The sequence below is a fragment of the Cornus florida genome, unplaced genomic scaffold (genome assembly GCF_030987335.1).
Source record: "Cornus florida cultivar Cherokee Brave unplaced genomic scaffold, ASM3098733v1 CherokeeBrave_3.0.0_Hap2_Chr11, whole genome shotgun sequence".
NCBI classification, from domain to species: domain Eukaryota; kingdom Viridiplantae; phylum Streptophyta; class Magnoliopsida; order Cornales; family Cornaceae; genus Cornus; species Cornus florida.
The window spans coordinates 117,958,511-117,984,725 of record NW_026775581.1 but is presented as its reverse complement, the minus strand read 5'-3'; the positions used below and the strand labels follow the sequence as shown (position 1 = coordinate 117,984,725).

The window sequence follows — 26,215 nt, the reverse complement described above, 5'->3', positions numbered from 1 at the left end:
AGGTGCTGCTTAATAAAATTGAAAATTTTAAGTAGGTAACTAAAAAAGAAATATTTTTTGATATTTTTTAAAAATTTCAGCATTAAGCATTCAATGTTAAGTAATGTCTTTTCACTTAAAATCTTATCACATTTTACCAACAGGCGCCTAGCGGTACTCAACTCCTACTTTCCAAAGGGAGGTTAGGGGTTCAAACTTCGGTGGAGGTATGTGTATGTAAGTACCAACTAAGAAAAAAAAAATGTTTAGCCTTTTCAGTGATATTCAAATTGCAAAATCAAACACACTAAATTGAATAAATTAAGTACTGAATTGAGTTATCAAACAACACTTAAGACAAGGACGAACCTAGGCTAAATTGAATAAATTAAGTACTGAATTGAGTTATCAAACAACACTTAAGACAAGGACGAACCTAGGATATTGAGTGGAGGGCAAAAGTGATTTTTTTTTTTTTTTTTTTTTTTTTTTTTTTTTTTTTTTTAGGGGAGCAATGATAAAATTTGAAAGGTATATAACTAAAAATAAGAAAATTTATAACTACTTAATACTAAAAAAAGAAATTAAGAGGACACGCCCCCTTCATTCCTCTTTAGGTTCGTCCTGACCTAAGGCATGAAATTTGGTGGCATACAAGTAATACAACAAAGACATTTTTGTCCAGATGATGATAGTAGTTGAGTATCTATACACCAACATATAAAAACCAGTGGTTGATCTTTGGGTGTCAATGTAGAATTTTTTTTATAATTTTTTTCCAAGTTATAATGGAATTTTTATTTTTTGTTTTTGTGTGCAAAAATTGTCAAACCATATAAAATTGAACTATTAGATATAAACTAATAATTGTATTAATATATACTATTTAAATTTTTTAAAGTATAAACAAAACAACTTTTACCAAACAAGTTTCATGTTATTGATTCAGAAATTTTAGCAACAAAAAAGACTTCTCAAATGTGTTTACATTATTACCAAATATGTTTTTGTTTTCAAATTTTTTACGACAAATTTTCGTTACCAAACATCTTTTTAATTTCTATCCAAAATACTAGCAAAAAAAACATAACTTACATGCCAAATCGGCCCTAAGCCTATCATTTTTTATAGGGTAAAATGCTCAACTTCCTAAACTATACAATTTTTGTTGCAGTTTGGCCCCATTGGGCAAAGCTCCGGCAGTTAAAACCATCGTGTGCTGTCACATGTCCATCTTGCATTTATACGCCATTGTGCCATTACGAAATATTAGATGAAATATTAGAAGACATTAATATGCTTTTTGTTACCCACAGACCCAACCCAACCCAACCCAACCCAACCCAACCCTTGACTTTTCTAGATATAGTAGACAAAATTAGCAGCCCCAAACGAGTTCAGTGACCGATTGCAGAATTAGAGATAGCACACAAGATTCTAACCCATTCAACTTTTGCTGTTTCGCAAATTTCCCCCCTTCTCCTCAAATTTCATCTCTCCTCTTTCTCGCAAGCTTGTGAATTCAGAAATCTCTCTCTCTCACACACACACACAGAAAGATGCCGAAAGGGCTACCATTCTCTGTAGATACATGGAGCTCTTCTTCGAAGAAGAAGAGGCACCATTTTCTTACTCATGCCCACAAAGATCATTCCCAAGGAATCTCCACCCACTCTTCATACCCAATTTATTGTACCCTTCTCACCAAAAGTCTCACGCTTCAACAATACCCCAAGGTTTGTCTTAATTCTCCAAACTTTGCCCTGTTTTCAGATACATCAATTTCATTTCTTTTCTTTCTAATTTTGAATTTTTTTTGCGGCTGTTTTGGCAGCTTGATGATTCATTGTTTGTGGGTATTGAAGTCGGCCAACCAGTCTCTATCGATAACCCGGATGGCGTTTTCTTTGTTACTGCTTTCGATGCAAATCACTGTCCTGGTATTTTATTCTATATAAGTTTATTTATTTATTTTTTTGCGATATTTTCCTATTTGATTGATTTGCTTATTTGGGTTTGGAGGTATTTGTGATTTCTTATTAATAGGGATTTATTTAGGGTTTGTTTGCTTTCTAGGCTCTGTTCTGATTTTGTTTTTCTGATAAATTCTTTCATGGAAGGGTCACACTGAAATTTATTATGACCTATGCGATTCAATCCGATTAATCCGTCCCTTCTTGATTTGGTTTAGGCCATACGATTCAATTTAATCAACCCTCGCTCCTCCCGTTCTACAGATTGTGCTTCTTTAATCTCCTTATTGTCAAATTAGAAAGCTTTTGACAATATAATTGCCAAGAACTATTGGATGGTTATCTCATATATTGCCATAAAATTAGCTTTCTTTACATATTACCTCTAAAAGGAGTGTTGGGTGTCTTTCAAAGGAGGACAAAATAAAATAAAAGCTTCTTTGTGGGTTCTAATAGTTTTATCTTATTTTGTTTGCATCTTTTATTTGTAAGAGAAGATATGCAAATATGTTAGAGTTGAAGTTTTAAAATGGTCTTGAGCTTCTCTTTGAGTTTGGTTTGGTTGGATTTCCCCTTTTGTTAAGTGACAATTGAAAAGGTTTGTTCAAGGAGAAAAGGAGAATATAACTTGTACTTACATTCTTGCATTCTTGGGTATTTCCTGCACCAATTAAAGTATGGCACTACAGAACATGAGTGGCCAAATCATGTGACTTTTCTCTGGCGTGGTCAATTAGTCATTTATAGCAATAGTTGTTCTAAACCTCTCCGTCAAAATGCATTGTTCTTTAACCATGCTTCAAACCACCACCTCTAGCCTCTCATTTGGCAGTCTAGGTCCCTAGGATTATAGTTATTTAGCTATTATCATATTTATGGATTAGAGTAGGATGGGTTCTATGTTGAGAATAATTCTGGATCATCTAAGGCAGTATTTCTTCGTTTTTATCTTTTTTTTATTAGTGTAGCTAGCAAGTTCAATTTCATTTTTTTCCCTTTCTTCATCTCATATTATTTTTCTTGTGTTATTTTAAGGTCCTAATTTATATTGAATAATCATGTTGCATTGACAATAGAGTAACTTGACAAAACGCCTAAAATGCTATTAATCATAAACATTGTTTTTGATAAGGTAAAACTTTTGGATATGTTCAAATAATTAACATTTACGTCGTTAATCTTACCTTCAGTTACACATTACATTAGAATCTCTCCCTCTCTCTCTCTCTCTATATATATATATATATATATAAATCCTAAAGCTCCGTTTGATAGGATGGAAGAAAATTGGATGGAAGGGAGAGAAGAAGAGATGAATGAGACATCCTAGGGAAGAGATTGTGTACTTGCCTCTTTTTGTTTGGTTGGATGGAAGAGAAGAGAATGAAATAATACCTTATTTTGTTTGTTATAAGAGAAGGGAAGAGAAAGGTTAATTATAAGGAAAGTATTGTAATTTAAAAACATTTATAATAGCATTGCCTTTCTTCCTTCGTGTCTTCCGTCCATATTTGGAGGGAAGAAAATTTTTGAAGGGGGAAGGATGACTCATCCATCCTCTTTTCTCTTCTCTCCTTGCCTCCTCTCTAGCAAACGAAGGAAGTTTGTTTTTTCCTTCCTGTCTTCCTTCCACCCCTCTTCCTTCCTTCCTACTTAAACGGAGCATATGATTTGGATTCTAATGTCAGCTTAAGGGCACATTTTATTCAACATTTACCATTCCGTTTCACAGTATGTTAATTGTTTCTTTGTATATGTGGAAAAATGTAAATTTTTGTGTTCTATTCATTGATTTTGTGATGCTTATTTTTCAACTTGTGTATGAGGCTGGTTCGAGTCTCACCGAAAGTGAGGCCTCTGGACTTAAATGATGCACATGGTTTTCATACTTCTTATTATGAATGATGGACACAAAGTTGCCATATGTCTATAAATTTATAACTATATGTATATATCATTCAGATTTTAATTATGCTTATAGCCTTATGAATGGATTTTTATTTTATTTTATCAATAAAAAGAAAAACATGTTCCTTTTTGGCCCCTTATTGCAGTATCTACTATGCTTGATAGGATTCCAACTATTAGAATAAGAGGTGATTTCAGAATATTGTTGCATCAGTCCTTTAATATCGGGAAACACATAATAACTCTTAAAAAAGGTTGGCGAACGAAAAAGAAAAGTTTGAAATAAAATAAATAGTGATCTTTAAAGGACTGAACTACAATGTTATCCTGTGCTCGTTTTTAGAATTTGTTTATATGGGCTATCTTATCTTACTCATTTGATCTTTAGATGTATCTATCTTTTGTGTGGTTGGGTAGGACCAGTATGTTGTTTTATGTGTGTGTGTGTTTAGGTTGTTCATTTCTGATATATGTAGATGATCTAAATTGATATGAGAACTCTATTTGACAGATGATCCCTTGTCTGGCGTGCTATTTATGAACTTCAGGAGCTGTAATGTTCTTGTTTGAAGGCGATTTTGGTAACATCCTGCATACGGGAGATTGTAGACTCACCTCTGAGTGCTTGCAAAGCTTACCAGAGAAGTATATAGGCAAGAAAGGAAGAGAACCGCGGTGTTGGCTTGATTAAGTTTTCTTAGACTGCATATTTGGAAGATTCTCCCTAAAGATGCCCAGCAAGCATTCTGCAGTCCGACAGGTATTTTTGGTTGGCTTTGTTCGATTTAGGTTTCTTTGTGGTAACAAGTTATTCACACGCAGGGCCTTATTTGGTATATCATACACTCAAGTCTTAGACTAGCACTGAGTAGCACTCAAGCCCCTTACACATTATCTTGTCATTTAAAAGAATATGATATCATATTTCATTATCATAAATGGAACACTTGCATTCTCTCTCTCTCTCTCTCTAATTTAGGGCCCGTCTGGCATAGCTTTTACTTCTGCTTTTATGCAGAAGAAAAAGAGAAGCAAAAGTTATCACTTCTATTTGACTTATGTGTTAGTGTTTGGGAACTGTATTTTAGAAGAGCTTTCAATGCAATAAGAGTTTTTCTATCTGTTTGGCAAAATATTTATTGAAGCACTTATACTATTGAATTAACTATTTTGCCCTTAGAGTGTTTATTTTTTTGAACCGTTGGATAACATAAACTAGTTTACCTGTTTTATATACACGACTCTTTTTTACACACTTTCAAATAAACCAAAACTTCAAAATTGTGATATTATATTTTTATTTTGTTTTATTATTATATCAATTCATGAAATTTAAATGTGTGCCCAAGGGTAGAAGCATTTCTTCACCTACATTTCATATAAGTAAATAAAGGCCTCAAAAATCAGTTGATAATTTTTTTTTTTTTTATGTCTTTAACATACTGTGAAATTTTATAGAAAGTAAATATACTCTAAAACTTTTCATGTACCACTAACTAACAAAATATACAATTTACAAAGTTATTGAAGTAGCACAATATGTCATTGTTGAATCACAATCTTTGAATCACAATCTTCCAAATTGGTAAACTCTATTAACAAGGTAATCTTCTCTATATTCCAAAAATTATAGTGTGTCATCAGCACATGGAAGGTTTGCTTTCAATTTTCCAGACACAAAAATTGCAATTCATCCATACTAAATTTCCCTAGTTCACAATTCCATATTAGAAAGTCAACAAAACATGCAACCTCACCATCTTAATTCATGGAACTTCACAGAATTTAGAACAATAGAATGAACGACGGAAGGAATAAAAACGTGAAGGAAGAAAAAAAAAAAAAAAAAAACCACCCCATCAGATTATTGGTATTTCACTAAACAAATACTTCATCATAAAGAAAATCTGTCATTCCAAAACCCAACAATAAAAGCACAGCATCTAAAAGTAGGTAAAATTAAATATAATGAGGGGAAAAAAATGAAGAAGAAGATATTGAAACCCCAATGAATGCTCCATCTAGAATAAGTATCATGTGAAAACTTGGTGGAATGAAAAATGGACAAAAAAAAAAAAAAAACTGAAACTTCTCATGAAAGATGAATAATTTGTGATTTCGGCATCAACAAGCAAGGAAACTGGGCTTAAATTACATCAATTTGTTGGGAAAAACTGTCTCCAGAGAGAATAATTTGATAGACAATACTTGACGGATAAAAAAAAACTGCTAGCCTTTGCTCAAGAGAGAATGGAAATTAATGAGCAGCAATTCCCCTTTTCTCTCCACACTAATAGCTTCGACTTCGGAATTCATTGCATCAACAAAGAATAGCAGAAATTTTCGACCATTAAACCGCCATATTTGCTTCTGGTACAAATCATTAGGGAAAATATCACAAACTGATAATATTGTATTTCTTCAGTTGTTCATACCCAAAATTGAAGAACAAACACAACCCAAGGAAAAAAATCACAGGCCTTGAATATAAGATGGTTTTTTGTTCCCGTTGCAGGCTGCTGAGTGGTCTATATCATATAGATATAGTATTGCTGCAGTCGTCAGGAGGAAAGAGTTGAATGTGAGCAGAAACCCTAGAAGACAAGAGTCGCCAAATGGTAGGAATATTTATTTGGGATACGTTGGGAACAAACAATATTTTACATATAAACACATAGGGTATTATGGAAATTATAAAAAATTCATTAAAACAAGAGACGGCTTCCCGTGTCCATCAGGAAGAGTGTTTTGGGAAAGCTACCCTCCCCCAGCTTCAGCCAAACGCTTTTCCACAGGCTTGAAGCTCTTCCGCATTGTAATCCAAACGCGGCAAAAAATAGCTTTTGAGTCCTAAAAGCCAAAAGCGGCTTTCGAAAAGTCAATCCAAACGGGCCCTTAATGAAGTTTAAAGAAAGTTAGGCGTTCTTTCTTTGAGAAGCCAACTTAGATGCCAATATATATATATATATGCATGTGTGTATATTACGGAGTATATGAGTGTGTTAGTGTTGCTCCTTTGTTTTGGAGCAACTTCTTGTTTAAGTGCAAACTGTTGTAGCAGTCTTAGTTACATATCTAATGGCACAGGTTATTACTTGTATATGGAAGCACCCTGATGCCTCAGTGGTGTATCTGACTGCGACCTTCTTGGTCAGGAAGAGATAATTGTAAATGTGTTTCAAACATTTGGGTCTCAGATATTTGTTGATAAAGACAAGAATCCAGAATGTTTTGATGCTCTAACACTTACAGTTCCTGAAACACTCTCTCAAGATCCATCGTCCCGCTTCCAGCTTTTTGAAGGATTTCCTAGACTGGGTGAAAGAGCAAAAGCAAAGCTCACTGAGGCCCGAGCTAATTTACTGCCCGAGCCTCTCATAATCTGCCCTTCAGCACAGTGGTATGTATGTGATGAAGAACTTTCAGAGAATGAAAAGCAAAGAAAAGAGCGAGCAAATGAAGCAGTAAGGGATGAGTTTGGTATTTGGCATGTCTGTTACTCAATGCACTCGTCCAGAGAAGAGTTAGAGTGGGCACTGCAATTGCAACTTCTTGCACCCAAATGGGTTGTGTCGACAACTCCCAATTGCAGGGCTATGGAGCTGGGTTATGTTAAAAAGCATTGCTTCGGTTTGCAACTAGCATCCAAGTGCTCTCTCTCGAAACTTCTAGACATTAGTCTTGAAGATTCTTTAAATTCAGGTGTAAGTTTTCCACTTGTGATGGAAGGCCCCACTCAAACTACTGCTGAATCTCAGTTACAACCAGTGAAAATATCCACTAACCAAAGACCAGTGTTGATTCTCTCTCCTCCTAGGAAAAGGCAGACTGTTACATAATTTGGAAGAGCAAGACTTGGGCTGTCAGATTATACTTCACACGAGGAGAACAAAATAGCACCAATTCAAGATGAGCCTCCTCCTGTAGTTTTTAATAAAGTCGAACGAGGTTTATCCATTCAAGATGAGCCTTCACATGAAGTTTTTAATAAAGTAGAACAAGGTTTCTGATTCCATACTGAGGAAGCTATTGAGGTGAAGTGCAAAAAATCATCGGAGAACAAGGCAGATGTTACTGAAGTGCAATGTAAAAGGTCTGTGGAGAAAGATATAGAAGCCCATAAGACCGCTTCTTATCCAACCATTGGATCATCAAAGAGCTTTAATGAAAGCTTTAGAAAGTTGTACAGGTCAATGAATGTGCCTGTACCGCAGCCTCTTCCCTCCTTGGTGGATCTTATGAATTCCAATAAACGTGCAAAGAGGAGGTTTCAGTTTTAGATTTACCTCTTCTTGCAATTTATGGAGTATCAAATCCTTGCTTTGATGTGCTAAGAAACCAAGAGAATTAGAATAAATCTTCAGATTGTGCCTGATGTTCGTTCTTCACCGACTATACTTTCTATCTGAGCTGTCATCCCAGCTGCTTGAACTCTTGGTGAGGAAGAGTGTAGGTAATTGAAACTACACGTGAAGGTCTGTACTAAATACTCCCATTTTAGTTATTACTGTCGGTCGCTGAAAACAGTTGCTATACAATCACGGACGATTCTTTCGCCACTCAGCAAATTCAAATTGAATTCTATGAACAGCCAATATTAGTTAAGTAGTGTAATGCCATTATATGTATTTGCAGATTATGTAATTCCCAAGTTTTGTACGGATTCTTTTATTTTCTTGTAATGTTGGAACTTCATGTAATTGTATGCAAAAAGGTTTGTTATGTTTGGCAAGTAATGTCTGATGGAATACTCGGCATGTGCGAAAGAGTTTTTTTCTTGGAGAAAAAACATAAAGAGGACTCCAAATTTCTCGTCTTATAAATCGGACATAAAATTTCCTGTGAAGTTCAATATATTTATCCTTCTCTGATTTTCCTTCTGAATGCTCTATCCAGTCATCTGTTAAAGAGTGATCTTGAAGGGTTATATCTTCATCACATCTGATTTGGATTTTGTTGCTCAAGTCTGAGAGTCATTATGTTTTTGTAGGCTACCAATTTGGGATGCATTTAGATTAGATTGATAACCAATATATTCCCAATTTCCCATTAGTTTTTGTAGAAGTTTACACTTCAGTATATACATATATACATTTGATCTCTTTTTGCTGAAGAATAATGCATTTTTCTCATATATGGCAGATCTAATGCACTTATAAACAGTGGTAGAAGATGCAGAAGAAGACATTATTAGCATAATCTCCAAACAAATCGCGTTATATTTTGACAGATATACAAAAATCGCATATATTTTTCTGAAAAACACAAAAAGTAGCCATTTGATGACAAACCAAAGAATCCTCAAGACAATTATTTTTTCTTCTTCTAAATATCACTGCATGAGGAAAGCAATATAGATAACCATCATCTGATCTTAAAATTCTGCCAGAGGAGCATATAATTTACGTTCTTTCATAATTGAGCCTATCAGACTGCAAGCAAACACAAGAAGTAAGCAAACAATAGGTACCTCAAAATGACTCTGTTTCAAGTTTTAGTTTTCTAAAAAATTTTTTGGCAATTTCAACTGCAGAAATGAAGTCATAATAGTGAGCTACCAATGAGAACAAGCTGAAAATTTTGACAGGACCTTAATGAGCATTTCTGTTGGAAGCCAGGCAGGTGCAGTTGGGATCCCTACCCATGCAATCTGTTAGAACCATTAAATTATGACCTGAAATTTTGTCCATGCTCTATTTATATTTCATGTAGGCAAATGTTAATTCCCATTTTATTCGTTATACATTTCTTTATAAATAAAAAAAAGAAAACCAAAATTTTCAGGAAAATGTACATGACTGCATCATTTATTGTCTCAGGCTATTATTTGAGTTTGAACTCATTGAATACTTTATCCATTAATAGGTACCCTAGTCATACATGTTACTGCAATAATCTATATTCTGATTGTATAGTATATTTATCATCCTAATTTATACTAATGTGGACTATCAAATAAGAGGAAAACAGGCATAGACTGCACAAGAAGGGTTCATACCAGTGCATACTCCCGTGTCAAATATACGTATATCCAAGACCTAATGTAACAGTATAATGTCAGTAATCACTGGAAAGAATTGACAGTTTGCGCGCATATAATGGTACTGACAAGTTGTTGTAAAAGAATATCAGGAAGATACCTCACCGCGGTCTTCATATATGTAATCCAAGCCTTTGTAGTAAGGAGGATGTCCAACAGATAAATACTGATATGAGAAGAAAAACATGTCACCGGTTAAATTCTTCTTCGTGTTCATGTCTTAAGTTGCAAGCAAGAATTATGCAAATAAAAGCAGAAGGATGTTACATGATTTGTGAGTGCTTTTTTGGCTCTACAAATCAAAGTTCTTATGGATTTAGTTCTATTATTTTTGCTTATAAATCAAAGTTTCATGAGGGAGATAACTTCAATCTAAACTTTATTGGGTAAACCTTAAATTTTATTGTCACATATTGTAGGTCATAATATGTGACAATGGACTACACAATTTGATAATCACATCCAAAATGATTGGTGATGAACAATTTGTCTTTCTTTTCTCAAAAACAACCCTTGTGCTTAAAAGTTAAATTGCCATTTCAACATAGAAAAGTAAAAATATTAGAAATGTAATACTTAAAAAAAAAAAAAAAAAAAATTCTAATTTGCAAAACAAAGCAACACAGTTAATGTTTTTGCTCACATTGACGCTGTTGAGATACTTCTCTTTGTCCACCCTAACAATTTGACCTTTCTTCACTGCAAAACAGTAAACCAAGAATTTTTTTTTTTTTTTATTTATAAAAAAAGGCAATTAAAAGTATTTTCTTTGAGGTTTAGAGATTCAAAATACAATTAATAGAGTTTTTGATACTTAACTGGAATATACAGGTTTTTTTGGAAGCTTAGAAACAGAGGTTGAAGGTTGGTCATTAGAGGAGCCTTCAGTTTTTGTCTGTGCAAGCTTCTCATTCTCTGGTTCTGTCGATTTTACGGCTTTAATTGACCATAGACGAAGAGAGTTTCTTCTTCTGGTTTGTGGGAATGATGATAAGTATGAGAAGGAGCTTTGTGAAAAAATTGCAGAGAAAGCCATGAGAGAAGGGCTTTGAAGTTCTACCACCTCTCAATAGACAAGGAATGGTCACTCTTTTAACTTCTAATTGCCATCTGAATATTGGCTAATCAAAACGCGCCACCTCAGTGGATAAAGAGTCTTATTGGTAAATTCACAGAGTAATTTTATATTTAAGGGTGAATTCCTCCTAGTTACTCTCACAGGAGAAGAAAACAAAGGCATGCTGCATCTTTTTCATTTGCTCAGAGTTTTGAGGCCTAAAACAGAAACAAGAACAATGCAAAATGAGAGTGCTAAGAGAGAGAGAGAGAGAGAGGGGATCACTTACGAACTTGTGAGAAAAATTAGGAACGACTCCCATTAGTGAGAAAAATAAGAGGGAGTAATTCAATAGTTTGGACATATAAAGATATACTGGTCCAATAAAAAGTCCAGAGTGAAATGACAAATAATAAAAAGAATTGAAGAAAGAGAATTCAATCAAGCCAATCCTATTATTTTAGAATTAAACAAGGACAAAAATTAAGGCGAAATGATAAATAATAAAAAGAATTGAAAGAGAATTCAATTAGGTGGATTCTATTCTTTTAGAATTAAACAAGATGATAATGATTAAAATTGCTTTTCTTTAGAGTAGGGATTGAATTGAAGGTTCGTAGTTGATAACTTAAATATAATACTAAACATCTTTAAGATATAATTTTTTTTAAATATAATACTAAACATCTTTGAGATATAATTTTTTTTTTAAAAAAAATTAGAAATATAATAAATTATTTAGCAATTATAATTATAAATTTTGTTAAATTAATGAACCCAAATCTAAATATCATAAAAATAGTGAAAATATATTTACTTATATAAATTTTTAAGACTAACGGAGCCAGTTCGGGTTAGACCCGATTAAATGGGATTTGGACAAATCAAATTGACATCGCTGTTAGTTAGGAAAATCTTTTTCCTCTATTCACCCAAAAAAAAAAAAAAAAAAAAAAAAACATATTTTTGGGTAAATTATTGGTCGTTTGAAGCTTTACTGCCAAATTTTTGCTCCAAAAGTTTGGATTTTGGTTGGAAAATTAGCTATATATATATATATATAGACAAATGATTCACTCTGCTTTCATTCGTGCGGCTGCACCTCAACTTCCACCCCCTCACTCAATCGGTCCCGCCAGGTTCCGAACCCTCTCTCTATCCCACACACATTTCAGCTTGGCATTTCTTCAAACACATTCAATCTATTTATATACATGTATCTATTTATGTTGATTGTTTTATTTGTTTCTGTTTAATGCAGGAATGGTTCTACTGAGAATTTTGCCATTGAAGGTCGGAATTTGAATTACTCAGTCACAACAAGGCAGGGGAAGTTCGTTCCAATTTTGAAAGATTGTTCGCTTCGGATTCCTTCCGGGCAGTTTTGGATGCTTCTTGGACCCAATGGTTGCGGGAAATCAACCCTTTTGAAGGTATGCCACATTTCACTCTGTTGTGCTTGTTAAAGTTGTAGCTGACTTTTTGTGTATTTAAGTTCCAACATTTCTTGCAATCTGACAAACTATCATCATCATGATATGTTCAATTAAAATTAGGATTTTTCTAAGTAAAAATTGTTATATCATGTATTACACAGATCTTGGCTGGTCTCTTGAATCCGATTGATGGATTTGTGTACGTGAAGAAACCCAAGAGTTTCGTTTTCCAGAACCCGGATCATCAGGTTAGTTCTGGTTCCTGCTCATTAGCTACATTATTTATTTGCATGATGGGATGGAGAGTTACTGAAGTGCTATTAAAGATGATCAAAGACCTTGAAACATTAATGACATGACAATGCTCCAAGTACTTAAATTCATGGATTTAATATTTGATTGGTGGTGACCATATAAGTATGAATTAATCTTGCTTTTAGATGCGCGATATTGATTTTCTAAGTGAGTGAGTCAAATGGGGTTGCAAACTATTATTAAGAAATTTATGTGCCAAGGATGGAATACATATGCAGAAAACATAAACCAATCAGAAAATACTTTTCAGTCTTAAGCCTGAATTGATTATAAATTCTGGACTTCCAAATAATTCGACAGCTTTGAGATTTGTAATGTGACTTTGTATCCTTGCTTAGTTGCATCAGAAATTCAAAATAGAAAAACACAGGTTGGTAATTTGGTAAGCTATGGAGAGTTGTATGGAAACTAAGAGCTTTCAGTAACCCATAATCTGATTTTTTATAATCTGTTTTTATATGAAGGATTGGGATAAGTATGATGTTGTCTATTTATAATCTTTTGTGGACTTTGAAAGGAATGAAGCATCACAGCTCACTAATGATTTTGCTGTTAAGGTCAAAAGAGCATTTCAGAGTATCGTTACTTCGTTTCTTCGTTTCTTCCAGGATGCTCAATCTTTATTTTGTTTTGTTTAGTTTTCTGTAGGTAAGTAGCATGCTCATACTTTGACTACGAAAGCTATTGTAGTTGTGTTTTTTCATGCTTTCCTCCTGAAGTTAAAATGATATGATCTTGTGAATAACTCTACGGTGTTGTCATCATTTTACAAATAACATAAATGGGTCTTTCCTTATTTCCTTATTATTTATTTTTCTTTTATTTGTTGCACTTACTTTCTCAAATCAAACCATATATGACTTAGAAATTACGGAATGGTATGTCCCTTGCACTCCACCCCAACTCCGTATGTGCTTGTGGCAGTTATATATCATTTAAGAGGATTATTTTAAATGGATGGAATGTACTTCTTATTCGTAAAATAGTTGGTGGATTAAAAGTGCAAATGTTTCCGTTTCCTATAATGGATGTCTGAAATTCATATGAACTGGAAGTACCATTTAATCAGTAAGCAGTATTTTCTTTTTCTTTTTTTGATATAATAAAGGTCGCTTTTGGGGTTGGTCATGACTCACGTCATTCTAGAATGTTAAGAGCATTGAAAGTCAAACTTTGCATTTCACAACTTCTCACTCTATATTAAAAGAGAAAAGTACATGCTTGCCATACAAATTTGTAGGATTTAAGGAGCAACGGAATGACTGAAGGGCATTGTATAACCGTATTCCATTTAAACCATGGAAGATGAATTTCATGCGGCATCCTTGAAAACCATTTTCTTTCTTTTTCGTCACCAATGCTTTTTTTGTTTCACAATTTCAGTAGTTGTTGCTATTTTTTTTTTTCCACGGTATTACTTGTGTAAGGATATGGATGTTGCCCTGAGACTCTGCCTCTTACTGTTTTCTTTGGCACCAGCCTCCTATCAAACTGCTTTTTGGTTTTCATGAAGCACATAAATATAAGAGGAAAAAGTTATATAGTCTACAAAAAATTTTGTTTGTGTACCCTGATTATTATGGGATATGTTGTTTCAACAACTTCTTTCCATGTATTCTTCTTTAGGGATGGCAATGGGGGAGGGTTTGGGCGGGTGTACCCTCCCCAGCAACTGTTTAAACTCCCCGTCCCTGCCCCCGCCCCCGCCCCCCACCAAAACCGCAAAAATGGGGGACTTTCTACCCCATCATCGCAACCGTTTAACATTTTTACCCCTCGGGTACCCGCCCCGCCCTGTTTAAGACCATAATTTATTATTGTTTAAATAGATTTGCTCTTTTTTTTTTTTTTTGCCCCTCATCTTCAGTTCTTCACCATTGTAACTTTCCTTCTAATCAAATTCATTTGTAACTTTAATATTGTTATATAGGGTACTTAATATATATACTGGGAAATATATATACTAATGAAATAAGGGTACTTAAGTAATTTGTCTATTTATACAGGGCGGGCCGACCTCCCCCCGCCCCCATACCAAACCCGCGCGGGTTTTTATTACATCAAATCATTCCCGTCCAAATAAGTTAAACGGTCTCCCAAAACTGCCAAAAACAAGGCGGGGTGGGTCAAATGCCATCCCTATTCTTCCTATATGATGGAAGTGTTGGCAACCAACCATGAGAACATGGATTCACCGACCTTATGAATAATAGAGGTTAGGTATGTATGCATTCCACACCCCTTCCAACACTTCCATTAGTTGGAACATTACTAGATAATTGCCCATTATGATGAACTACTGGCTTAAATGTATGATGACTGATAAAAGTGCTCACGGATAAGCTTGGTTAGTTGGCGCTTCCGAGGACTTGTCAAATTGGAACGAGAGCTAATCCTGCTTCTGTGAACAGAATTTTTTAAGAAAATGTAGCCAAAGAAAGAGTTTTGCCACACTAAAACAAGTATGTGAAGATGCCTCACATTGTCCTTTAGCAACACGTCTTCAGTAGAAGCCAAATTTTGTTTTTCTGAATGAAGGTTGTGCTTTTCTTCTCAAGCACTGGTCCTATAGCTGAATGCATTAGTGATATTGCAGCATGTTTTAGTTTGCAAGCCATAAAACATGCTAACAAGTTCCCGTCATTAGTCATATTTTTAGGCTAGGTGTACAAGAATGGAATGAAATGCAACTCGGAATGGAATGAGAATGAGAATGGAATGGAATGAGAATATTATTCCATTGTTTGGTGTGACACGGTGAATCGTTATGGAATGGAATGATTATTACCATTCTATTATTTGGTTGACCATCATTAAATCTGGAATTGAATGATTTTTGTTAAAAATACCCTTTTTAATGGCTTGCATTACTTTTTAATAAAAATCTAATTAATATTCTGACGATGAATTATGGAACGGTATAAGATGCCCAATACTGTCATTGAAAAAAATAAAGAAAAACCTTAAAATAAAATAAAATATTATTTTTGACTCCAGATGTTCAAAGAGAGAAAGATGGATAAATCACACAAACGTTTCAACACAAAGATACGAAAAAAAGAAAAAGAAAAAAAAAGTGATATACTCAGAAGATAAAAAGATTAATACTTGCAATTTGGTTGAACATCCTGTAACTTTTTGTCAATGGCAGCTTGGGTATATTCAGAAGAGAGGAAAGGTGAAAGACCTTTATCACGTATAATAAAGAAGTTGAAAAACGGAATGTGAATTATTATTATTATTATTATTTTTTTGTCTATACGAAAGATTTTTGCATTATTGGAATGTGATGAAGGGCTTATTAGGAATATTGCAAAAATATTTAATCTTACTATGGAATGGAATAGCCATTCCATAGGTTTAGTAATGGAATGAATTTTCATTCTCTCGAATGGATTTTCATTCCAATGGAATAGCCATTCCATTCCATTCCATTCTTGCACACCAAACAAATGAATGGTTGGAATGGGCATTCCATTCCATTTCATTCCTGCACACCAAACGTAGCATTAGTGAATTGAGCCAACATTTTCTACAAGAATAAATAACCTTTCATGAAGCTGCAAGGAAACTATAAAGAAGGACTTGCATGAATTACATGGGCACTATCTCTTCCATTTTGCAGGTAGTGATGCCCACTGTAGAAGCTGATGTTGCCTTTGGCCTTGGTAAATTCAATATGGCCCGTGATGAAATTAGGTCAAGAGTAGCAAAAGCTTTGGATGCTGTGGACATGCTTGACTTTTTGCAAGTATGTCATAACATGTTATGATTTTAGTTGACTATTGGAGTATATATTGAAGACAACCTTTCTTTTTTTCAGAGACCAGTTCAAACTCTAAGTGGTGGTCAGAAACAAAGGGTTGCCATAGCTGGTGCTTTGGCAGAAGCATGCAAAGTATTGTTGCTGGATGAACTCACAACGTTTTTGGATGAAAAAGATCAGGTACTACTACTCAATGTCAGTGATCAGGTTGCATTTACAGTATCATTAATCTGTAGATGCAAAAAATTACCATGACCTTGTTCATGCACTCTATAGCATCTCATGTCATGTTTAAAGAGAGCTACACAGCACTTGTCTGTTAAATGTAAAATGTATACTTGGTGCTTTTGTTATATCTTAGCGTGACATAATATCCATCATTATCGTGTCAAAATTCTATAAAAAGGGGGAAAAGAGGAATCAGGAAAACATAAATAAATTGTTAGATATAAGTTTGGGTTTTTTTCTCATTAGATCCCCAAAAAGGAGAGAGAAAGAGTTGAGGGGGAGGATGCTAACTTTATTAGGTGATGTTCAGTGGCATTAGTTGACAGCATAACATACATGGTAGATGACTGCCAACAGTATATCTCTAACATTTGGAGTGAGCAGGTTGACACAACTTTGATTCTGTTGCCTCTCATATTTTGTTTATTCTTAACAAGTCACGCACACAACTTCCTTTGAACCCTGCACTTCCCCCTTCAGTGGTGGTAGGAGATACTACTCAAGCTAGAAGCTGGTAGTTCTTTTGCCTGCTGTATTGAGGTGTTGCGAGGATATGGTAACAACAGTTTATCGTTACATACAAAATATATTTTTATGTGCTTATGATAGTGATGCATCTTTTTTATCTTAGATCCTTAAAAAAAAAAAAAAAATGTATTTTAATATCTCTACAAATTACAACTTATTGGAACAGTTTATTAGTATGTTTTTCATTTTCTGAAAAATATTATACTGCCAAATTTTGCTAGATTGGGGTAATAAAAGCAGTCAAGAACTCTCTGAAAAATTCTGAAGAAGTTACTGCATTATGGGTGACCCATCGTTTAGAGGAACTCGAGTATGCGGATGGTGCTGTCTATATGGAAGATGGGAGAGTTATCAAGCATGGTGATGCCTCAAGCATATTGGATTTCATTAAAGTCAGGCAAGCCTCTTATATTGATCAAATAAATTCTTGAGGACAATTTTTTTTTTTTTTTTTTCCTTTTCATTTTTCGTACTTTCTGGTTTTCTATTGTATAATGGTTAATTATGCACATGAAATTATTTTAATATTTTTTTTTTAGTGAAGCAGTTGTGTCTATTTTCAGTAGGTTCATGTTTGTGGAGTGCTGGGGAAGGGGCATCATTGAACTCCTCCCTTTTTGTTCTCTCTTTTCTTGAAATGTTTTTGCTCCAATGTTGATTTCCAATCAATAATAGTTGGGCAGGGTTTCAGATGAAATATGAATAATTCAGAGCTGCCCAGACAACCGACTTATATGTGTTACAATTTATGTTAGAAAGGTCAAGAAATATCAAAATGCATTTAATGTAAAAAAAGCTTAATACCTTTTCTATTTTTCTTGCCAAGGGCATGGGAAGATGTGAAAGGTCATCAAGTGTTATTACAGAGGGGTGGTTGTAAAGGGACAGTTCCCGTTGTTAAATTGATTCAGGGAAGAGCTTCATTATAGTGAACAGAAAGTATGGTTTCTTGACCAATTATAGCCATCATGTTAGATTAAGGATTGTACCCGCAATGGGGTGAATAAGCTTGCTTGATGATTCCGGCCATTCAGTTTCAACCAAACTATTCCAAACCGGTGTTGGATCTGCTGGTGTTGATCCTGCTGACTTGATTTTTGAGATTGATGTCGTCTCGTTAAGTTTTGATCAGCTCCTGGAGGCAGTATGGTAAACAACGAGATACAATTGCAGTATTGCTAGTGTTTCTGAAATTTTAAGTCTCTTAAATGATTGAGCACATCATCTTGCACATCTTGATAATACTGCAAAGCTGGGATGGATAAATTGTAGTTGTTCACCTGCACAAGAGAGTGAAGCTGTGCTGAGTTCTAGTTGTTCTCATGAAAGTGTTAATGTTGCCAAAATTATGTGTTGAACCACCAGAAGAAATTGGGCCAACTTCACAATAAGCAAGTTGTAATGGATGAAAATGCAGTTTTTCGCCTGTACTGGCAAATAAATTTGTGCTGTGTTCTAAGTTTTTAGTCAGGAAAATATGTTGACATGAGCAAATTAGGACAATGGATATCTCTAACCTTGCTTCTAAACATGGCCAAGTCAATGAAACATGTCGATTCAATCTCTAATATCCTCCAATGTTAACCATGAAACATGGCCAGAGAAACACATGCTTTAAACCTGTCAGGTGTTGATACCAAGACTACTGGATTCAATAAAACATATTCCCAGATACATATACATACATATATAATACTATTTACAACCAATAGATCTAAAAAAGGAGAAAAATAAAAAACATAAAAACACGTGGACGGCAGGATTCGAACCTGCGCGGGCAGAGCCCACATGATTTCTAGTCATGCCCGATAACCACTCCGGCACGTCCACAGTTTTGCAAAGGATGTGGATCAATTTTATATATATTCCGTACAAACGGACATTTAGGTCAGTTAATTGGTAACTTGTGGTTGGGAGGTTGATATATACATAATAGACAGATCTAGTGGAAGATTTGGATGATTATGAAGATAGCCCTAAATTAAAAATTTTAAATTGCTTGTGAATCTACGTTTCTTAAGATTTTTTCTTTCACTAACAAAATTTCATTTTTTCATTTGGAAGTTGGAAATGAATTACATTTTTTATTTTATTTTATTTATGAATTACTAACCATCTCCTATATTAAAGCACATAATTAACCCAAACTTGAATTTGTTGGCTAATTCGATTAAAAATAGCCACTATTATTTTTATTTTTAGGTAAAAGGGGCTTTCGACTAAAAATTCACTTATAAAGTTTTATAAATTAGTAACCGAACACAGCTTAATTTGATTAGTTGGCCTTTACTTGTTATTTTGTTAGAGCCTTTTCCAAAAATTTTATATCCTCCCTAGGGTTCGCAAACTATTTGGGCTCAGCTCAAGTTGAGTTCGGTTTGCGTTCATTTATTTATTGAACGAACCGATCTCAAATAAAATTATTGAGCTCGATTACTATACAAGCTGAGCTCAACATCACTGTGCTCGAATCGTTTGTTTGTAAACACATTCATGAACAAGCTCGAGTCAAGGCTTGTTTTGAGTTATATATAATTTCTTATATTTTTATGTTATATAAATAAGTATTTCAACCATTTGAATTTATTTTAAACCCAAGCCCAACAATCCAAACCAGCCATTCGTTTTATTATTTCTCTTTAATACAACTAGCCCACCAATCCAGCCCAACCCAATTTGATATCATTTTTAATGTTAAAATAAAACTAGCCCAATCCATTAATTAATTCCCAAGCCCATTTCCTGCCACCCCTTCTAAACCCTAAACCAATATTCTTCTTCTCTCCATTCCGCGGCAAACCAAATCCCATCCGACCGACAACTATACAGTAACGGCGGCACCTCTGCAAATTGTGACGAGCCGAGCCCGAGCACCTCAATAATCGGCTCGGCTCGTTTGCAGCCATTCCTCCCTTGTCTCACGACTCTCACATGATTCACGTGGATTTAACCCGGTCCAAACTCGAGCCCGACTTGGTGCCTTCCGCGTGCTTGGGATTAGGTTTTAAGTAAAACCTTACCTGCATTTCTGAACCAAAAAAACTAACTATTTGCTGTACTTTTGCAGAATCATCAATTATCAGCTATAAGTATGTGTGTGTATTTGTGTATTTACACACACAATCGCACACGCACATGTGATAAGTCTACTATCATAACCCAGTAAAACTGAAGCCGCAATTTAAACAATCCCAAAAGGAGTTCTGACTGAATTTGCATTCAGAAATAGTACTGGATGAGTTTTCTTTCAATCAAACTTTACTTCATGTATATACATATATTTATATCGATGTTATTGTTTGTATGTGTATTTCTATACCTTTTCGATGGTCTTCACACGTTTATAAATTGCCTTAAATTCATGTGTTGAACATATTGAGATGAAATGATTGATAGATTAGGTTTAAGAAAGCAGAAGTACCCAATTTATTTGCACTACTATATGTGTATATGTATTTTGTTTATAATTTTATATACATACATGTATATATGTTATATATATTATGTGTATATGTATGTGTGTATATCCTATAGGAAATGATTAACTAAGTATTCTCTGTGATGGTTCTGAAGGATAATCTTTTGCTTTTCGATTTAGAATGGCAAAACAGGATTAATGTGGCCTAACCTAATAGATGAGACAAGATGTTGTTGAATTGAGTCGTTAATTTTGTTAGCTATGGCCAATCGGGAAAAAAAAGGTAAAATGAGATGTGATGTACGTGGTTGGAACAAGGCTTTGTTGGGGAGAGTTGTAGAATTGGTGATGGTGTTTTAGTCCTCTATTAGAAAAGTTTCTGCTGTCACAATTACAGTGTGATTTCTGGTCAGATGGAATAGGGTTTAATGATGGTATAGATTTTATTAAATTGCTTTTACAGATTTTAAGTCTGTACTTTGGCAAACAACCTTAGGATGTGTAATATTGACCTCATCAACTGCTGTTAACCCAAAAAAAAAAAAAAACAAAAATGTACGAAACTGAAGAAAAGACATTATCAACTGGTTGTCTCTTTTGGAGGATTAGAAATTGTCATGCAGCCATGTTATTCAAAGAGAGATATTAGTTTCTAAATGTGAAGTTTGTGAAAGTTATTTCATTTTTCCTATTTAACCAAACTATTGTTTGAGTTGCAAAGCCAAAACAGGAGAATTACAAATAATATAAACGAGAGTGTTATGATGAAATATCAAGTAAACTTTTCTTATTTTATCAGCGTCATTCGTAAAATGTGGGAGCTTAAATTTCCTGGCGTTAAGGTAAATGCTTGATTAGTTTAAATGAAGTTTAAATTTATTGTAGAATTTTACACAAAAAATATTTTAATGTTCCTTCTGTCACATTATAATGTCTATGCTAAACATTATATTCACATAAAACATTATTTTTTAATTTAAAAGATATGAATATTGGCCGGTCCCCATGTCCTTGGGTTTGGGAATTCGATACATACAGTGGTTAGACTCATGCCCACACACCTAATATGCACGTACCTAAGTACATGTAATGTAGGATTCAATAGGTGTGTACTTCTTTTAATTTGAGTATTGGCTGGTCGCCGTGGCCTTGGGTTTGGCAATTCGATAAATACAGTGATTAGACTCATGTCCACACACTTGACATGCACGTACCCAAATACTTGTAATGTAGGATTCAATACGGCTAAACTTTCCACAATATTTTCGATCTCATTGACACCATGTGGTAGCAAATGTGGTTGCTGAGCAGTGAGCATGATACTTCCTCTGCAACTGGAATTCTGTTCCCGGTAAAGTAATGATTGCTCTTCTCCCATGGTCCAAAAACCAGTCTTTGTGATGGTTCTGAAAAAAAATTGTGACAGTAAATGTTTAAAATTATCCAATCTAAGTTGTTACTTGTTTGCCTCTTTTGACTAATTTATGTTTTTTAATTGATGCATGCATTATTTTTTAGCAGTAATTGGTGCTGAATGTTAAGCTGGCTCAAGAATTCTTCCAATCAGTAGGTAGTGTTGTTGTAGAAGATGGATATAATCGAATCTATCCTCGATATTCCTGTTCAAGATCCACAAGATGAAGAGTTCTCTTCTGCTGACTTGAATTGGACGAAATTTGGAACTGCCGAACGTCATGATGATGTAGCCCTTATTCCTTATGCACGGGTTGATGATTTCATAATAGGATAATGCTCTAACGTAGAATGTCCGACGAGATTCCATATTGAGAGGGGCAGAAAACGATCAAAAGGCACCTTGAAGGACTACAAGAGTGATGAGTATTTGGAATATAGGCTTTCAGTTTGTCGGCTTGCATATTACTTCATATTCACCTTGCTGCTTCAGGGTGACAAGGTTATTCTGTCATATCATTAAACCTGAACAATGTATTTCTGAAAAACACTAGATAATTAACACAATGAAGTTATTCAGATTATGTGATCCAAGGAGTTCATCATCAAACTCTGATGAAATTCCTTGAAACTTTGTTTCACTTTCATAACAATCATCATTTAGATTTGGCATTCAAACACCAAGTTTGGAACCTTTTACTGTGGAGGAATAAAAAATGTGGTCTACAAGCTAAACTGCCTTTTTCAGTTGACAAATCAGTCATTTGAGCTGTAAAATTCTCAATGCTTAGGTTTTCATATGTGTCAAAGTAGAGTTTGCATATTCTGTTTCAAACTAATAATTATGTTCTCTTGTGTTCGTTTTCTTTCATTTTTATCTTTGCGAAGATATTGGTGTTCATTTGGTCCAGAAAACTATGGGGAAGGTGGGGGTATTTTGCCAAGCCGAAGATATCGACTTAACACTCGAAACCGCGCTGCTAGACCTCAGTCTATGCGTGGCTGCACATGCCATTTTGTAGTGAAGCGTCTGTATTCCCGTCCATCTCTTGCACTTATTGTCTACAATGATAAGCGCCATGTAAACAAGTCTGGTTTTGTTTGTCACGGGCCACTTGACAGAGATGCAATTGGCCCTGGTGCCAAGAAAATTCCATATATATGTAATGAGATTCAACAGCAAACTATGTCTATGATCTATCTTGGCATTCCCGAGGAGAATGTGTTAGAGAAGCACATTGAAGGGATTCAAAACTACTGTGGCTCAAATGCGAAAGTAAATAGCCTTGCTTCCCAGTATGTCCACAAACTCAGGATGATTATTAAACGTTCTACGCATGAGTTGGATTAGATGACCAAGCTAGCATATGAATGTGGGTGGAACACAATAAGAAATCTATATTCTTTTACCAAGATACTTCAGAGACAGATTCTTTCATTCTGGGGATTCAAACAGAGTGGCAGTTGCAACAAATGATTCGTTTTGGCCATTGCAGTCTCATGGCCGTTGATTCAACATTTGGCATAAAAAGACTCAAGGTAATGAATTCATTGATGTTTGTTTGTGCATGCTTTAGAAAATCTACCAGACATTCTCACGTCGTCTTTTCTGAATGGCAGTATCCCTTATGTACACTTCTTGTGTTTGATTCAAGACAACATGCGCTCCCTGTTGCCTGGGTCATTACTCGTAGCATTGCTAAGGCAGATGTGTCTAAGTGGATGAAAACTCTACTTGATCGTGTTCGTGCTGCTGAACCTGGATGGAAGGCCAATGGGTTTTTGATTGATAATGCTGCTGCAGAGATTGATCCGATAAGGCAGGATGCTCTTCCTTTATTTTTTTCCTGTTTAAATATACATTATTTTCGGATCAGTTATATGAAGTGACTGTCTTTCAGGGATGCATTTTTTTGTCCTGTCCTATTCTCCCTCTGGCGTGTTCGTAGATCATGGCTAAGGAATATTGTCAAGAAATGTAGTAATATTGAAGTTCAACGGGAGATTTTTAAATGACTGGGAGAAATAGTGTACAGCATTTGGGGTGGAATGGATTCTTTGGCTGCCTTGTAAGAATTAACCCAAGATTTTGTTGATCAAACTGCCTTTGTACAGTACTTCAAGGCCACTTGGGTGCCTAAGATTGGTTAGATGACTCTCTGTGTGTGTGTGTGTGTGGGGGGGGGGGGGGGGGGGGGGGGGGAGGGGACTTCTTTAAAATTTCAATTTCTGAAATTAGTATTATTTGTTTTTGTTGTATAGAGATGTGGCTTACAACAATGAAAACTCTCCCACTTGCAAGCCAGGAGGCATCTGGTGCCATAGAAGCGTATCATGTGAAGCTGAAAGTCAAACTATTTGATGATTCACATCTTGGTGCACTCCAGAGAGTTGATTGGTTAGTGCACAAACTGACAACAGAGTTGCATTCAAGCTACTGGCTTGACCGATATGCAGATGAAAGCGATTCCTTCCAAAATGTTAAGGAAGAATATATTGCTTCCACATCATGGCAGCGGGCACTGCAAATTCCGGATACAGTTGTTACCTTGGATTAGAGGGACCACCTCTTTGCCAAGGTTGTGAGCCAAAAAGACAGCGGCCTAATGCATCTTGTGTGGAATCCTGGATCAGAATTTGCTTTTTGTGATTGTGCATGGTCAATGCAGGGAAACTTTTGCAAGCATGTCATAAAGGTCAATATGATCTGTGAAAATCGTCAAGGATATCAGTCTTCAATGTCTTTCTGTTCTTTTAAAGATATTTTAATGAATCTCTGGAAAAAAACCAAAGGATGATTCAGTTGCATTGGATCTGTCACTGGCATGGACACACCAGATGCTTGATCAAATTCAGACACTCGTAGAACTGAACAGTTCAAATGATATTGGCAGTGTAGTAAATAATCTGCCACTGAAATGGGTTGCTAAGAAAGGGAGAACATCTGTTGGCAGGACGCCATCCACTCTTGCTCTGCCCTCCAGCTCCATGGGTAATTCTAAGAATTCTGCTGCACGAAAAAAGAACCAGGAAGAGATTGTCTCGGTTGGGATGGTAGGTAGAGGGTTGTTCTTGCACATATTTGACCCATGCAAGCTTGATTTCATCTCAGAAATTACTTTTCAAATATGACTTTAATCTAGTGGCAGATCGTTCTGATTCCAGAGCTGGAATTTGTCCTTTCTTCATAATTCTTTGATAAACAGGTATAGGCAGTGCTAGCATCAAAACTGTATAGTGGAACTGTATGAGTTTATCTGGTAAGTGGAGTCTGAAAAAATGCTATTGAAGGAATTAAAGATGTATCTACAAGTTTGTGATTCTAGCAGATTGGTGGCAAATTCAAAGTTCATATTTTGTCAGAGAAATTAGCTATTGAGACCTGGGAGTCCATTGACATTGTGCGTCGTCTCCTTTTCTCTTTCCCCCGGTCGCTTGAGGTCTATTATTTTCTTGTTCTTTAACTTGTAGACATATACATTTTTGTTAGAAAGCGTGTAGAGAAAGAGATTGGAGAAAACTGCTGATGATCTTTGTTATGTTTCATATATTTAAAATTTCAAAACATGTGCAGACTAGCGGTTAAATTGGGTATTGGAATTATGTTCAAATATTGTGAAGCATGCAGATTGCCAGAGTTGAGCGTTTGAGTTGGACAAGTATTTGATGATTATTTTCTTGCTTAAAAGTATCTGATTGAAATGCTGCTGAAACTGGAGATTGAATTTGTGTGTGGTAGTTTTTGGTTACATTTTTTTTATTTATAATATGGGTTAGTAGAGCCCAAAAGGACAGAAGGGACATGCTGGGAAAAGAATTACCCAAAGTAGTAGACGCTGTTTGATTGCTGAGAAAGTTTGCTGTTATGTAGATGGAAATTGGGAACCTTTTTAACACAGGTTTGGGACCTGAGTTGATGTCAGGTCTTGGGAGGGATGATTGAACTCGCAACCTCATGTAATGACCCGGGGTCAACTAAGGGCAAAGTCATCATTTCACATCATTCAATGCATTAGGAGTCACACTAGTGTCATACTGGTCAATTATAAAGACATTTAGATTAATTGAAACACGATACAACAATTCCAATTCAAAATAGGAAACCTGAGGTCATAAGGGTAAGATAGTCATTTGAAATCATAGTGTCGGTTTGT

The 26,215-nt window shown here is 35.1% G+C and overlaps 2 protein-coding genes, 1 non-coding gene and 2 pseudogenes across 7 annotated transcripts; 3 read left to right on the top strand and 2 right to left on the bottom strand.

The window, feature by feature from the left end:
• The first annotated feature begins 1,383 nt into the window (after nucleotides 1–1,383).
• LOC132283303 (uncharacterized) lies at nucleotides 1,384–8,592 on the top strand (annotated as a pseudogene).
• A 469-nt stretch (nucleotides 8,593–9,061) lies between these two features.
• LOC132283302 (NAD(P)H-quinone oxidoreductase subunit O, chloroplastic-like) lies at nucleotides 9,062–10,990 on the bottom strand. 4 transcript variants are annotated; one of them, XM_059785242.1, is made up of 6 exons: nucleotides 10,720–10,990; nucleotides 10,544–10,599; nucleotides 10,001–10,066; nucleotides 9,869–9,898; nucleotides 9,451–9,510; nucleotides 9,062–9,292 (listed from the first exon to the last, which is right to left on the bottom strand). In XM_059785242.1, exons 1-6 carry the CDS (start codon nucleotides 10,934–10,936, stop codon nucleotides 9,263–9,265), a joined length of 459 nt encoding a protein of 152 aa, XP_059641225.1. In that variant the 5' UTR covers nucleotides 10,937–10,990; the 3' UTR covers nucleotides 9,062–9,262. The 4 variants fall into 4 exon arrangements, with proteins under 4 accessions (XP_059641225.1, XP_059641222.1, XP_059641224.1 ...); XM_059785239.1 differs by having other exon boundaries at nucleotides 9,859–9,898; nucleotides 10,720–10,989; XM_059785241.1 differs by lacking the exon at nucleotides 9,451–9,510 and having other exon boundaries at nucleotides 9,859–9,898.
• A 913-nt stretch (nucleotides 10,991–11,903) lies between these two features.
• LOC132285297 (ABC transporter I family member 10-like) lies at nucleotides 11,904–17,773 on the top strand. 2 transcript variants are annotated; one of them, XM_059787469.1, is made up of 6 exons: nucleotides 11,907–12,096; nucleotides 12,219–12,390; nucleotides 12,555–12,641; nucleotides 16,334–16,459; nucleotides 16,532–16,654; nucleotides 17,452–17,773. In XM_059787469.1, exons 1-6 carry the CDS (start codon nucleotides 12,026–12,028, stop codon nucleotides 17,659–17,661), a joined length of 789 nt encoding a protein of 262 aa, XP_059643452.1. In that variant the 5' UTR covers nucleotides 11,907–12,025; the 3' UTR covers nucleotides 17,662–17,773. The 2 variants fall into 2 exon arrangements, with proteins under 2 accessions (XP_059643453.1, XP_059643452.1); XM_059787470.1 differs by lacking the exon at nucleotides 16,334–16,459 and having other exon boundaries at nucleotides 11,904–12,096.
• Nucleotides 17,774–18,978: 1,205 nt separating this feature from the next.
• TRNAS-AGA (transfer RNA serine (anticodon AGA)) lies at nucleotides 18,979–19,060 on the bottom strand. Its single transcript has one exon. It is a non-coding gene; the product is annotated as a tRNA-Ser (tRNA).
• A 930-nt stretch (nucleotides 19,061–19,990) lies between these two features.
• Nucleotides 19,991–25,225, top strand: LOC132284506 (uncharacterized; annotated as a pseudogene).
• Nucleotides 25,226–26,215: the final 990 nt, after the last annotated feature.